We start from the raw sequence: 14,255 nt of genomic DNA on the forward strand, positions 1-14,255 counted from the left end.
TACATGTCTGTAGATGCAGGGAAGGATGCTTTATGATGAGGAGGTGTGCTGGATTAGAGATGGGGGTGGGGAATCACTGTGCTTAGTTTCATGGAATACAAGAGAAAGGGAAGGTGAAAAGTTAATCCTAGCCATGGGAAGGGTCACATTTGCTTCTGTCCTTGAAGGAGTGGAGGAAAAACACAGACGACTAGCGTTGTGGGAAACAAGTGGGGGTTTCAGTGTCATAAACCTATCAGTGGCAAGGTGGTTGAGGCCCCTTGGCAGCAGTGGTTTGTCAGGAGAGACGGCGCACTCTGCTTTTTGCAAACTAAAGATTGTACCTCTTGATCTGTGTGTCTTGGCTGTTAAGGTTGGAACAGTCCTTCTTGAGGAAAGACTCTGCCTGCTGTAGTGATTGACTGAAGCTCACTGGAGTCAGAGGAAGATTTAACACTGGCTTTAGGGATTCCTTTTGTAAGTTTTAACTAGACAAGTAGTTTTAAAATACATTCCAGAGTTCAGATTTGAGGGGAGGGAGAACACAAAACAAGGAAGCCCCTGCATTGCTGGTATGGCAGAAATGTTGTGACAGTATAAAAGAATTGCTTTAATTAAAATTATCTGAAGCCAAGAAACCCTTCTTTCTGAGTGTAACTCAAATTAAAAGTGCTGTGCTGCTGTACATGGCCATGGCAGTTGCCACTGCAGAAACATCTACCAGAGTGCAGGTGCTGTAATACTTTCTAAGTCTCTGGGGATTTAATAAATATATGTACGTACTGTAAGTTCAGTACTTACAGGTCATATGTCTACCTCATCCCCTCCAAAAAATGTCTTTATAACYGTCTATTTAAAAACTTGGTGGAACTGTGCTTCAGGATACAGAGTCATTATTCTTCATGGGAATCCTGCTGCTGTGTCCTTTAGAAGGAAAAATCACTACTGCTCTAGAAGATGGATTCTCTAAAGTTTTGTTACTATCATCTGTAGAAATATTTGCCTCTTTTTTTGTGCCCCCTCCCAAGTGATATGGGCAAATCTCCACTATTATGTACCGTTTTCCAACATCCAGTTTCTAGCGCCTCACTTGCAGGAAAAATTTAGAGTAATGAGAAGTGGAACTGCCACAACTATTTCCCACTGGGAAGGGGGGAAAATACAATGGTATTTTGCAGCCTTTATGAAACATTTTGAAATAACAGCTGTGTGCATGGGAAAGTACTGAGTTTCATCAGATAAAAACCATTTGAGAAATAAGATTTTAAAGGGGATACTTTGAATTTAAAAGAAGAGCTGTTTCTATCCAGATGAATTTTTTTTTTCTTTTTTAACACCAAAGATAGCAAGAACTGACACTTCCTGGAAAAGTGTTACTCCTTCAAGTTTTGTGTTTTGTTTTTGTTTTACATTTTGTGATAACGCTTGGTTACTTGTCTCTGTGGCGAAGGAACAGAAAAAGGGGRAACAAAAAACAACTTCAAAATATAAATTAACAGCATAGAAAACTAATTATGTAGACATACCTTAAGACAATTCAGACATGTTCAGCAATAGAAACCAAACTCATTTTCAAACAAATTCTATTTTAGTTTTAGCTATTTAAACATGTTATTTCAAAAGATAAAAAATTCTGGTTATAAGCTTGATTGACACACTATGCATTTTATATGCATAAAAATATGTATATGCATACTATGCATTTTATAATTTGTTTTAGTTGCAACCAAACTAAAAAAAAGAAAAAATCCAAAACAGAGTGATTCTCCTAGCAGTGCAGGGCTTTCAGCCATTTATTATAACTAAGATGTGTGGCTAAATCACCAGGTCTGCTATGGAAATATAAACTGTTTTTCCAAAATACCCAGTCATTTTCAAAYATGAATCCTATTGTAAAGGAAAACATGTTTATGTCCCGCTAAGTAACCTTTGTTCTGTGTCACAGGAATCATGTATCGCAAGTCCTGCGCATCTTCAGCAGCATGTCTGATAGCGTCTGCTGGATACCAGTCTTTTTGTTCTCCAGGGAAAGTGAACTCTGTTTGTATCAGCTGCTGCAACACTCCGCTCTGCAACGGGCCCCGGCCTAAAAAGAGAGGGAATTCTGGTGCGGCGCCTAAGGCTCCGGTGATAACCACCATTCTGCTCCTTAAATTGGCTCTTTTGTCGTTGTATTGCTAAACTTTGAGCAAAGTTTTTTTGCTCTGACAGAGGTTGTTCTAGCTCCTCGTTTCTTCAAAGACACTGCAATTTATTTTCTATTTGCTTCCAAATCACTGTCAAAAGAGAGGGAAGTTCAGTGGTTTGGGGAAGAGAGGGGCTGATATTTTTGGCAGCTAATGAATGCAGTTAGCAGACTGAATTTCCAGTGTGCACTTAAATATTAAAAAAATCCCAACAGCAGCATACCGAACGCCTGCTCTTTTTGCATATTTGGAAACAAATCTATCATCTGTGATCTTACTTTTAAGATGGAGTTAGTCAATCCCCAGTCATTTTAATTTCTGTGTTTTTAAGTTCCTTATTGATCATTAACTTTGCTTTATAAAGTCATATTTCATGTTCACAAAGGCCATTTTGTACATCTGAACTGGGCTGTAAGCTAGTCTCTAGCGGCATTACTTCCAAATTGGGCTCCACTGATTCAAGACTTGGTTTCTCTGGACTGCAGTCAGGCTTGGTTTCATTCTGAAAAGTACTTAAGAAAACCTTGTGAGTGCTCCTTGTAGAAGAAGCACGCTTCGATGCTCTGAAGATCAGCGGGCGTAGAGACCGGCCGCTGCTTGCTCTGGAGTTGAGATTGGCCCTCCGAAGCTTCTCCTTRTTGGCGTGCTCAATGGTCAGGTGGCAGCGAAGGACCTGCAGAAACACGCTGCGAAACTGCTGCGAGGAGACATTGTACAGGAGGGGGTTCACCACCGAGCTCAGGTAGAAGAAAGTGTCGGCAATGGGAAGAAGAGTGATGTATGCYCGGAAGTAGGGGACAGTCCAGTCCTGCTTCGGTTTGACAGCAGCCATGATCCTTCTAACCTGGTTTGGCATCCAGCATATTGCCAGAGTTGCAACGATCAGTCCTGGGTACGAAAAGAGGAAGAAAGAGTGTGCGTATGTGGAAAAAAAAACCCCACAAAATATTAAGCATCAGTTCTGCACTTACTTGTTAGGAAATAGTACCAAATTTTCAATGTTTTGCTTGACAGCCTCTTCTGCCAGTAGCATTTTTTTTGTTGTTGTTTCTAATAACTGTTTCAAGGTCAGTGCAACATATGCTCTGATAAAGACTACACAGTGCTTAGATAGTGTTTTTTGTACCAACCATTGTTTATTAATTTTCAAAGTGTTCTTTCACTGATACTTGTATCTTTGCAAAGAATGGACTTTTGCTTTGTTTTGTGTTTTTACATTTCTTGTGTTTTTCCCTTTATTTAAAAAACATACAAAATAGCAACCTATAGCCATATTAGATCAGGCAATACCCAGAAGAGATCAGATTCTTGTTTGTACTTTACAAAAAAAATGTATGCATAATAATATATTTGGTGTTATTTTTGGTAACTTTCCTCTTACAGAAGATATTTTTAAGTAAAATATGTATGGATCTTTTTATGGTAATTAAAATACGTCRGGCTTTCTTAAAAATCAAATTCCAGTGGAATTAAATTATGAATGTAAATGAGAAAAACCTAAGCCTAGTCATGGAAGTGTAAGCAGTTTTAAATTATAAAGTATGCTTAAAAATGTGGTATCTGACCATTTTGTATTTAAATCTGTAATATAAATACATGTTGCTGCATCACTAACTGCATTAAAAATAGGGTAACTTAAATGTTGGATGTCTGAAAATTCTGCCTTTAGGAACAGGCATGCATGGAGGACTGCAGCACTGAGCAAGTGTATTGTATCAGTGAACTTCAGGAAGCTCTGGTTCAAGGTAGGAAACGGAGCAGGGGAAAGGCATTCAAATCCTCGCTGGCATCTGCTGCCCCCAAAGCACACAAGAGTAAGTGCAGGAAATCCTGATGTCTTTAAAAAAAAAAAAAAAAAAAATACAAAGGTGTGCAAGTAAGACCTCCCCAGTTCCCTCCAAAAACTTCCCTCCAAAAAGCATTACCTCTAAAACAAAAATGCATTTGAAACTTTACACTTTCCACTTTATTTTTCTCTTCACAGCAAATGTGCCTTATATGCGCACGWAGTGGGAACAGAAGTTGCAGGTTGGCTTCCCTGCTGCAGATACACAAAACAGCAGGGCGTATCTTCATGGTGCACGACTTAAAATTTCAGCAGGCTTCTTTTACCTTTTAAATCTCTAAAGTCTAAATTTCCGAACAGAAGCACAGAAACATTTTAATAATTACCTGTCTAGAGTGAGTCAGATTTCGTATCTACAACCGTATTAAACAGATCGTTGTAGGAATGCATTTCAGAAGTGATGCATTTCCTGCTTTTTCAAGACAGAAAATGGTATTTTGCTAGCAGGAAGAAATAAATCTAGAGGAGAGTGTGGGGAAAAGAGAGAAAAAAGGTAACTTTGAAACTACCACTTCCCCCAGAATCAAGCAAAAAGATGTGAAATTTTAGATTATTTTWAAAGAAGTTAATTTTCTTCTTGAAAGTCTTTTTTCTTCTTTTTACGAATCATTGTCATAATACCAAATAGAAGACTCTCTTGATCCCTTGCTTCCTTGATCACTTAATATTACATTTAGTTTGCAATTACATTTAATTTTGATAATAGCATACTCTTGAAGAATGGGAAAGCAGCATATGAACATAAAACACGAGACTGTCAGGCTTGGAAAGAAAAAAAAAAAAAAAGCCTGTTTTTGCAGGTAAGTGATAAATGCAGTTATCTTTTCCATTTTCTGTTCTTTACCTCCTATAATTCTTGGCCACAGTCTCTGTCTTCATCCCCCTTCCTACCCGATGCTGTGCCCCATTGCTGCGCTATTCCTCTCTTTCTCTGCCGCCTTGCCCCGTTTTTCCAGATCCTGCGATGTGCGAGCCTCTTGCTCTTATAACCTGATCTGAGCTCTGAGTCCTGCAAACTTTCTAGTCTTGGTGTTTTTTCTCTGCTGTCAGCAGAGCAAACATAGGGGTAGCTGTCCTGGGAAGGAACAGTCTGCAATCAGGAGCCCTAACAGGGACTTGTGATCAGCCCGTTTTTTGGGGGGCTTTCCCCAGGAGTAACTTAAATATTTACAGCCCACCAAACAAGGCCTACAAAATTCTTGTCATGTTTTACCAGATGATCTCTTTCAGGGAGAAAAATAAGCTCTGTTTTTTAAATAAATCTTCATTCTTAATTAGAAAGATAGATTAGCAAGATATTTCATCTTGCTGATTAATACACAATTTTCTAAATTACAAACAGTTATGAAAAATCATGAGTAAACAGTGCATGCGTTCTCTTTAATCCCAAATAGAGTGCGCTGAGATGTTTAATTTCTTCTCTTGTATCTGAGTTCTTTGCCACTGACCCTTCTTTTCAGTCCRAACTGCCAAATGTTTAAGATTCCTACTTAGATTTTTTGAGACATTTTTGTTCTGAAGAATTTAATATTTTGCTGTGTGTACAGCAAGTGAAAAAATGAGCTGCTTGTGCCCTTGCATAGTGTGCTGGAGGTTAGTCTTGGGGGGTGGGCGGGAGTAGTTKTCTTTGTAAATTTTGTCATTTTTTTCCAGAGATGAATACTTGTTCATTTTTACCCTTGAAAAAATGCTCATTGTTTTAAAGGAGCTGCACCATGTAAATAAACATGCTGGCAAAAAAAAAAAGAAAAAAAGAGACTTTTTTTTCTTTCTAACTGTTACACTTGACTTGGAGGTATAATGTAAACCTAAGTGTATCAAAGAAAGATCTTTATATGCTTATTTAGACTGTAGCATATTAAATATTTTGACTGAACTATTGCTGCAATCGATTTGAACTTGAACATGTGTTCTAGAAATCCTACTTTTTGTAATGTAATATGCAGAAGATGCTTAAACAACTTTGCATCCACTAGAATATAAAACAGATTGCATCTTCTACCAGCACTGATGTATTTTTCCCTAGACCTTGCTGCCTGCTAGGAATTAAACTCCTACACACTTTGTCTCATATCCAACTTCCCCTTCCACTTCTGAAACCGAAGAAAATAGTGCCATTTTTTTCAATTTTGCAAACGCACTGAAGTGACACAAGCTACTAGAAGAGGGCACAGATTTATCTTCTGTGTAATAATGATGTTTATAAATACAGGAGTGCTGTGAGGTCCAACAGCCTCCATCACTAGTGCTTGAAATTTCCAACATACGTTGGAGTCACTGTGCTTGGTTTAATCTTCGAAAGTGCATTAAGCTGYGCAAGTCAAAGCCAGGAGATCTTGTTTTACCTAGTTGGCTATGCGTAAGTGAATATATCCCAACCTTTAAATAAGCATTTTAACCTATAATTCACTTAACATTGATGCAGATAGTTTAAGGTAACTTAAAAAAAAAGACATGAAGAGTGTTATGAGATTGATTAAAACCATTTTTAAAAAGTTAAGTTATAAACCAGCCACAAAACAGCTCACCCAAAGCAGGCAATGGCATGTTCAATTGTTATTTAATTTGCCCCTTCCCTCCCCCTCCCCACATTATTAAATACAAATTTAACAATGATTTAAACTGGGAATTGTTACTGCAACTTCTCGGAAGTGTGTCTTATAGTATTAATTCTTAATATGCGACAAAGGATCATTTAGGCAGTAAAGTAAACCTAGCGTTTAAGTGCCAATAATATGAATATGCATCACTGGCACAGAATAGGAGTTTGGCAGCCGTCTCTCCCTTAACAATACTTTTTTATTACTCAGAACATTCCTCTGGGCCATAGGGGAACTGAATTAAATTCATTACGGATTTTATTGAGAAGGATTTTAAATACATGCTAACGTCTGGTTGAGTACAGAGGGCTTCCTTCTCCGCCCTTTCGGATTTTGYTAATTCTTCTATCAAACAGATTTTAAATCTTTTCTTTTTCCTGCACCTGAGCATTTACACCTGTCTCCTTCCATAGTCTTAACATTTCCACACTCTGTCCTGGCCACTAGTAACCAACCCAGAAAACCTGCAATCGCCTCCAAAATTATAATTGTCACTAGGAAATGCCAAGAACGTGTTTTATTGGGATGCCGCAGCCGCTGAACCGAGCCTGCTGCGGCGCCAATCACCCTTAGCTGAGGCAGGCTTCAGTCACAAACTTTGCCTCGCTGCGATTCAATTAATGGCACAAAGGAAGGGTCTCAACATCTGCTTGCAAACTGACATTTAAACGGCAATCGTCGGTGGAATATAAGCATATGGTCGCCGAGTTACGAGTCAAGTGCAGGCAGCAATGCGGTTGGTTCRGGGAGGGGTTTAAGCTCTCATTTTGCATTCGCCTCCTTGGCCCGACTCTCTACTCCAAGGTGTAACGTGACATTAATGCTCTGAGCCTTACGCCGCCTCCCTGCCGCACGGCGGGGCGGCAGCTCCCGAAAGGGGAAGCACCGAGCCCATCCCTCATTATTAAGTTTACCATCATCAAGCAAAACTAATGTCGAAGAAGGCTCACGGTCCCTGCTTGGCTCTGCTAAAAATAACTTCCAAAACACAAGCAAATCCTCTCTCCGTGGCTTCCCGGTGGTCATTAACTGAGTCGCTACCAGCTCAGGAGAAGGAAAGAAGGGAGGGAAAAAAAAAAAAAAAAAAAAAAAAAAAAAAAAAAAAAAAAAAAAAAAAAAAAAAAAAAGCACAGAATCTAGCACTACCACTGTGATTTTTCAGAGCTGGGTTTTGGTGCTTGTTTATTACTTCAACCAGCACCCGGAGGAAGTCAACGCGCCCTTCATCGTAGGCAGGGCCCTGAGTCACTGGCTGATGGTTTTGTCAGGTTCTCGTCACGACGGCGAGCCCGGCCTCAGCGCGCGCCGTGCCTGCGGCCGCTGCGCTGCCCTGCCACCGCGGAGCGACGCAGCGCTGCCTGCGCGCCTGCCGCTCCGTCGCCYGCCCCTGCGCCTGCATTAGACACCTCAGCGGCCACCTGCTTCTATTCTACTGACAATTATCATTTGGATGTCAGCTTGCACACAGACGTTGCTTTCCTCGCTGTGATTCTGAGTCCTAAACGCAGCAAGGAGACTCACCGGAGGGGGCTGACCCTGCTTGGCAATGCTGAGCGAGCGGGAGCGATGGAGACCACGCTCCTTCAGGGGCGTTCAGTCCAGCAAGACTGCAGCATCTCCAGGAGGGCACCATCTCCGCTCACGCTGATTTCCTGACATTTCTTCTCATAGGGAGGAGTTTGGAGAAGTTTCTCTGTTCCATCTGCAACTGGGTAGACCTTCAGAGCCAAACTTTTAGCATTTAACAGCCTCTGGTAACCACCTGATGTTCAGCCACTATCCAGATCAACATGGGGATCAAAGCCCTCTATCTCTGATAAACAGCAAATAAAAATCTCACTGAGCAGGAGTATGTGGAAGGGGTTGGGAGAGAGAAACATACCTTTTCCTACTGCTTCTGGTCTCTATTTCCTAACCCTTCACCTCTCCTCTGTTAGAGGCCGGGAGGACTAAAAGCACAGGAGAACAGAAGCATTTCTTCAGTGGTTCTGCCTAACTCCTGGGATGATCTCTCTGCTGATACCTCCACCTAAACCAGCTCCTTAGGACAAAGCATGCGCTAAAACTCCTTTGTAGACTTGCAAGTCTAGCGTGTTTCTGTCCACTGTGTCTCTGCCCCTTCTGGGTAACCTGCCCTCATCTGTCTAGGAAATCTCTGTCACCTTGTTCTCCAAGCCCTAGAACCAGGACCACGACAGAGAGAGGATGAGCCCTAGACACAAGGGAGCAGCCACACTCTCTTTTCTTGCCCGCACACACTTGCTTCATGGACAAAATGCAGATGGCCCAAATAAATACGCCACTGTATTCTCCGTAGTATTAAAGAATGCCTATAAATAAAATTTCAGATGGAAATCAGAACCAGAGTGCCACAGAAAAGACTGGTAAGAGACAAGCTTAACACAAGGTTCCTAACAAATTTGCAATGTCACTCTGTTAAACTTTAACAGCATCATTTTGTAGGCAGTGATTCAAGGATAGATCAGAGAATCAAATCCGTGTCAGTTTATGTCTTGTACCCTGCTGTATGTCTCAGTTTCTATAAGCGGTTAAGTACATCCTTTTTAGTTACACAGCTACTACAGAAAGCGCCACCAAGTAACTAGTCTATAAAAACAGAAGTGATGGTTCCACTGCTCCTTGTACTGGTGACAGTTAACTTTACATTTCCCAAAAATCAATTACTGCCTTAGTGCATAGAGTGTCACAACCATCAATAAGAGTTTTGCTTGAATGAGGAGTGCAATGTGCTCCAAGGACAGGATAAAGTATCTGATGAAGTTTAAAACAGGGAAAGAATACTAATGCGAGTCTCCCTTTTCCGTCTTTCACCCACCATGCAAGTTTCCTCTGCTGAAGGACAAACATWATAATAATAATAAACACATATTGATATATATTGTGGTGAATGTAAAAATGTATTAACCTGAGAGATAAATATTGACGCTGCTTTGTCTGYGTCAATATTCAGTTCAAGGGACAATAAATTTTGATGTTCCCTGAAACTGGTCACTATGTGTTACATACATTTTGTATGAGCTCAAGCTACCTGGCAGCTCTGCTGCTTGTACCCCCAACTTTCAGGATCACAGATTTGCCTTTCAAAAATACTACTCTAGAAGGGAAGGAGGCAATAAGTAAACTACCCTGGCAGTAACTGCYGAGGTGGCACTGAGGTGCGTGTCTCCTAGCCACTTCCCTATCACCAGACTTGTTCTAACCACCAAACAGATCTGCCAGCYCAGTTTGGGATCTGCATCTGGGTCCGAACGGGCTGCTACATGTCCACGGTCTGCAGCAAGTGGGAGTTTCCTCATCTCTGCGCAGCAGTTACCTGTCGCCCGTGCTGTGAGGGCGGCCGTGCCTGCAGACCATGGGGTTCCAATAGCACCACAAAACTTAGGCAAAATCCAGCCCCTTCTCCCATCTGTGCCAATACCGCCAGGATTGGATAAAGGATAAAGGAGGYCACAAGACAAYATTTTTGTCACCAGCACAAGCAGAYGAATCTCCAAGTGCTCAGGAGTWGCTCTGGCTGACAAGATACTGCCCTTCTCARAACGGGTTAAAGCTGAACAGAAGCCAGTAACAAACAACTTATCTTCATAAATACTGCTGGAAGAACTAACCACACGCCCTGGGACACACAGCTGAAAACCAGCTCCATGTACATCTGATCCTGTCAACAGCTTCCAGCAAAAACCAATGGACCAGCAATTCCCACAGCCTTCASAAGAATCTGGGTATATTTGGTGTCTATTAGCTGGTTTTGGGCTCCACAGTGGCTCTACAACGAYGATACATCTCATTAGAGTGCGTGGTTTGGCGATGAGGACACTGCTGTCCTGCAGAGCCGTGCAGTAAATGACAGGCACCAAATTGYCTCTTGGTGCAACACTGCAAGATTTTAATAAACATGTTGCTGTTCTGTTGCACAAAGTTGTCTTTCTCCCAGCTGAAGACACCATAGAGGGTCTGGCTAAGTCACAAATGTTAGGGAGATGCATTGCATTCTTCCTGTAAACAGCAGCTCTTTTCTCAAAGCAGCAATGTGTTCAAGTGTGCAGAAATGAAAACACAGGGAATTTATTTTTATCCCTATTCAAAGCTTCCACAGATAAGTGGAGCCGTCAGGGGGTACTGAGAAGAATATCACGGAAGCATTTGCCACCCTTGGCAATCTGAAAATCACCCGCAGCTGCTTTTGATGCTTCATTTCACAGAGGTGCCTAGATGCCAATGTAAGTCATCACTGAGACCCAGGAGATATTAGTGCAGGCTGAAGTTTACTTACTCACTCAGACTCTGCTCCCCTGCAAATACCCTTGTGGTAGCTACTAGGAGATCATTGCCATCAAATTGGCTTGTCAGAGGCTTGGACTAATCTTGGGTCAAATCAAAGACACATCTAAACAACAGAGCGCAGACGATGCCTCTCTGCCAGCAATCCCTGTATCGCCCACCGCTTGCTCAGCCGCCGTCTGCCCTGCTCAGTCGCACGTTTTCCTTCTCCTTGACTGGCAAGGAGGAGCWGCTCGAGGCTGGAAGCAGCACAGAAATATCAAATCAGTTGCTCAGAGGCAAAGGACAAGGCTAATTTTGTGTTACCAGCAGCCCTCATCTCTAATACTTGCCCAGAAGCCTGTGAGCTTTCTTGCAGGGGGAGGATCCTTCAATCTCCTTCATACTTTAACCATCTACAATTCTTGCTCTGGGCATTAAAAAAACTTCTGGATTCTAATTTCTATAGATTGAATTTTGGGCTGAAAAACACAAACATTGCCACTAAATGAGGAGAACATCATGAGAGACCTCCATGGGGCCAAGCCAAAGTTTCAAGTCATGTTTCAGGAACGTGCATCACAAATTCATCTTTCCATCTGAGGCTCACAGGACAACCTGCACACAGCAAAATCTTTTCCGACTGCAACATTAAAATATAACAGATTCTGGGGATCCCTTCACCCACTTCTCTAGCTAACGACAAACAGAGCTCTTCAGAGSAGGACGCTATTTTTGCTTTGCACTGTTACTCAACAACCCTCAGCCGTTAGGTAGAGCGGTATCAGTTGCACCTGAAGTTGTCAGGGAAACGTAGATATGCAGAATATAATTAATTAGGACACAAGTGTTTACAGTTTTACTTCTCAGCAAGTTAAAATACCTGGCAATTATCCTCAGTTCTTAATAGGGTCAAGTTTTGCTTCTCAAATATTTTTAAATACTGTCTTTTCACAGTGCAAGCACTAATAAAAAGCTAAAAATGCTCAAGGAAGTTTCRTGACAGAGGCGTTGTTACTGAACGCAAGCAGCCTTCCTGCAAAAAGAGTTGTTGAAGTCCCGATATGCTTTTTAAAAGACAAGATCATACATTACGGGAAACATATTAGTGGAAATCACAATACTTAAAAATAATTATGGGCAAGGTAACACACTTACTGTCACGGTTACACAGCCACCCCAGCACCTTTGGAAATCTCCCCCGCACAAGCTCCTGCTAGGAGGAGGAAGATTGACTGTTTAATGGCCAGTTATCACGTCTGCTTATTAAGTTAGAACTTACACTTCAAAATACGAATTTATCTTGCAACTTGGCTTTACCCTTGTAATTGCAAAACCTCCGCTCAGCGCTCGTCATCAGCTGTAATTCAATTTCAAACGTGCACAACTTTAAAGAGACCCGACGGCTCAATCCACGGTATTTTAACCGGGTRATTCCTCTCCGGCGCGGAGTGCCGCAGGGGCGGCGAGCCCGGCGCGCGGCCGGTGGCCTTCGGGGCGCCGCCGCCGCCGCCGAGCCTCGAGCCCCGCTGCGCGGCGACCGCCGCTCGGGGGCAAGGCAAGCCGCGAGCCGCCACTCCCTATAGCAAATCCCGCAAAAAACACCCGCAAAAAAGTGTAATTCAAGGCTACTTCGAGGGAAAAGAAGATCAAATACATTGTGGCAATGTACATATAATCATCACCTGACGGCATACTGCGGTATAATAAATACGTTTCAAACTGTTCCTCTTCAGAAATGTTAACGTTGCAGCTGTCAGAAAATACATGTTTTATCAGAAATGGTTATTTCTGCATATTTTTAAAAACACTAATAYGGACACAAATGGGTTCTAGGAAACAGGTTTTGTTTTTATTGATGCTTCTTCCCTGCTAAAWAACTTATTGCACTGGTTGCTTTAATTTCCTTTACGAAAGAGTGAAGAATTGTTTTCTTTCTGCATTGGAGAAACAATGGAAAAAATACATTTTCCATATAAATCTCATTTAAATTCAGAGTTCTAACTAGCAAACACATTTTGGAATTGAGGGTTTTTTTGTTTTTAAATTACAAAATCAGCCATTGCAACATTAAACAGCTCATCTATTGCAATTCAGCAGGAGAAATCATTGAAGAATCAGCAGCAGAATACCAATACAGGGAGCCAAAATATTAGATCAGCAGATACACAAGATACTTGAGGGCTCTGCCAGGAAGACAAGCTTGAGCTACATGTTATGTGGAACCAATTGTCATAGCGGGAATCGGCAAAGTTCCTCCTAGGCTGCACAGATATTATCAATCTCCAAGTCAGATTTTTGTACTGAAAACCATCAAATGAAGAAAACTTGCTGCTCCATAGCTAGCAAGTTGAAAATGGAATTATGGATGCGTAAGTGGTAGCAAGATCACGATCGCCAGCTGCTTTAAAAAACAAAAGCAATTGGCGTTTGTGTTCAGCAGCAGTGAGAAAACAGAGCAAATTGCCATAAAAATTACGTGCAGCCATTGAAATCCTCCACCAAAAGCCTCAAACAGGAAACGACAGCCTGAGAGTGGAGAGCAGAAACACGCGAAGGCAGCTGCAGCGGGAGAGACGCGAGGCCGGCCACTGGGCGCTTGAACTTTGGGGCCAACGTCCAAGCTATTCTTCTCATCTGTCCCTGATGAAGAGGGACCAGGGCGGTCCTCTAGGATAGTGACACCCCAGTTTCCCATGGTGGGAGGAAAATGAAGAGTTCCCACACCATGTCCCGGCGTCAGTCCCGCCAACCGTCCCCGTTCTTCCTCCACCCGTGGTTTGCAGCCTGGCCACAGCACTCATGTGTGCAACCACGCTCACGTGTGGTTCTGGAGCTAACCCCACGTTCGTGTGGCTTGCTCTTACAACCATTATAAGATAATACATATACTTTTTAGATATTTATTCCTAGTGGTAAGGCTATCTGTATTATTAAGAAGTTGTGTTTATCCTGAAGGTAAGGGAGGCAGCCGCAGCGCGGGGCCAGAGGGCGGCAGGGGTGGAGGGAGCTGCCTGGCAAAAGGGGCACCAAGGCCTCCTGCGTGCTTCTAACCGCACCAATAAACTTCCTTTTCTGACAGCGGTGAGTATTCTTCTAATCTGAATAGATCCCTTACCTTTTCAGAGGAAAACAAGSAAACAAATGTGTTAAAAAGTGAAGTTTCACACATCTTCAGAACCAATTTGTTTTAAGATTTAAGGAAGATCATAATCTGTAGGAGAGTTACTAAGCTGTTCTTGCCTGGAAACACTGCCATGAGAAATGAAGTATTTCACAGCAGAAGACGGCTATCTTTCACAAGAGAGGGGAAACGGGGGAAACACTGATTCAGGCATCTCCAACATAGTTATAGTGGCAGTT

General features: G+C 42.1%; 2 protein-coding genes across 2 annotated transcripts in view; one reads left to right on the forward strand and one right to left on the reverse strand.

Annotated features, from left to right (window-relative positions):
* LYPD1 (LY6/PLAUR domain containing 1) overlaps positions 1 to 4,026 on the forward strand; it is a 16,862-nt gene extending 12,836 nt beyond the window's left edge. The window contains exon 3 of the mRNA XM_085320962.1: positions 1,925 to 4,026. Within this exon, the coding sequence (XP_085177088.1) occupies positions 1,925 to 2,160 (236 nt within the window). The 3' untranslated portion in view covers positions 2,161 to 4,026. The remainder of the gene's footprint in view (positions 1 to 1,924) is intronic.
* Positions 2,530 to 14,255, reverse strand: part of GPR39 (G protein-coupled receptor 39) — a 76,539-nt gene continuing 64,813 nt past the window's right edge. Inside the window, exon 2 of the mRNA XM_085320939.1 lies at positions 2,530 to 3,053. Coding sequence (XP_085177065.1) covers positions 2,530 to 3,053 — 524 coding nt within the window. The remainder of the gene's footprint in view (positions 3,054 to 14,255) is intronic.

Source organism: Rhea americana, unplaced genomic scaffold, assembly GCF_003343005.1.
Source record: "Rhea americana isolate MKP2758 unplaced genomic scaffold, rheAme1 scaffold_67, whole genome shotgun sequence".
Lineage (NCBI taxonomy): Eukaryota > Metazoa > Chordata > Aves > Rheiformes > Rheidae > Rhea > Rhea americana.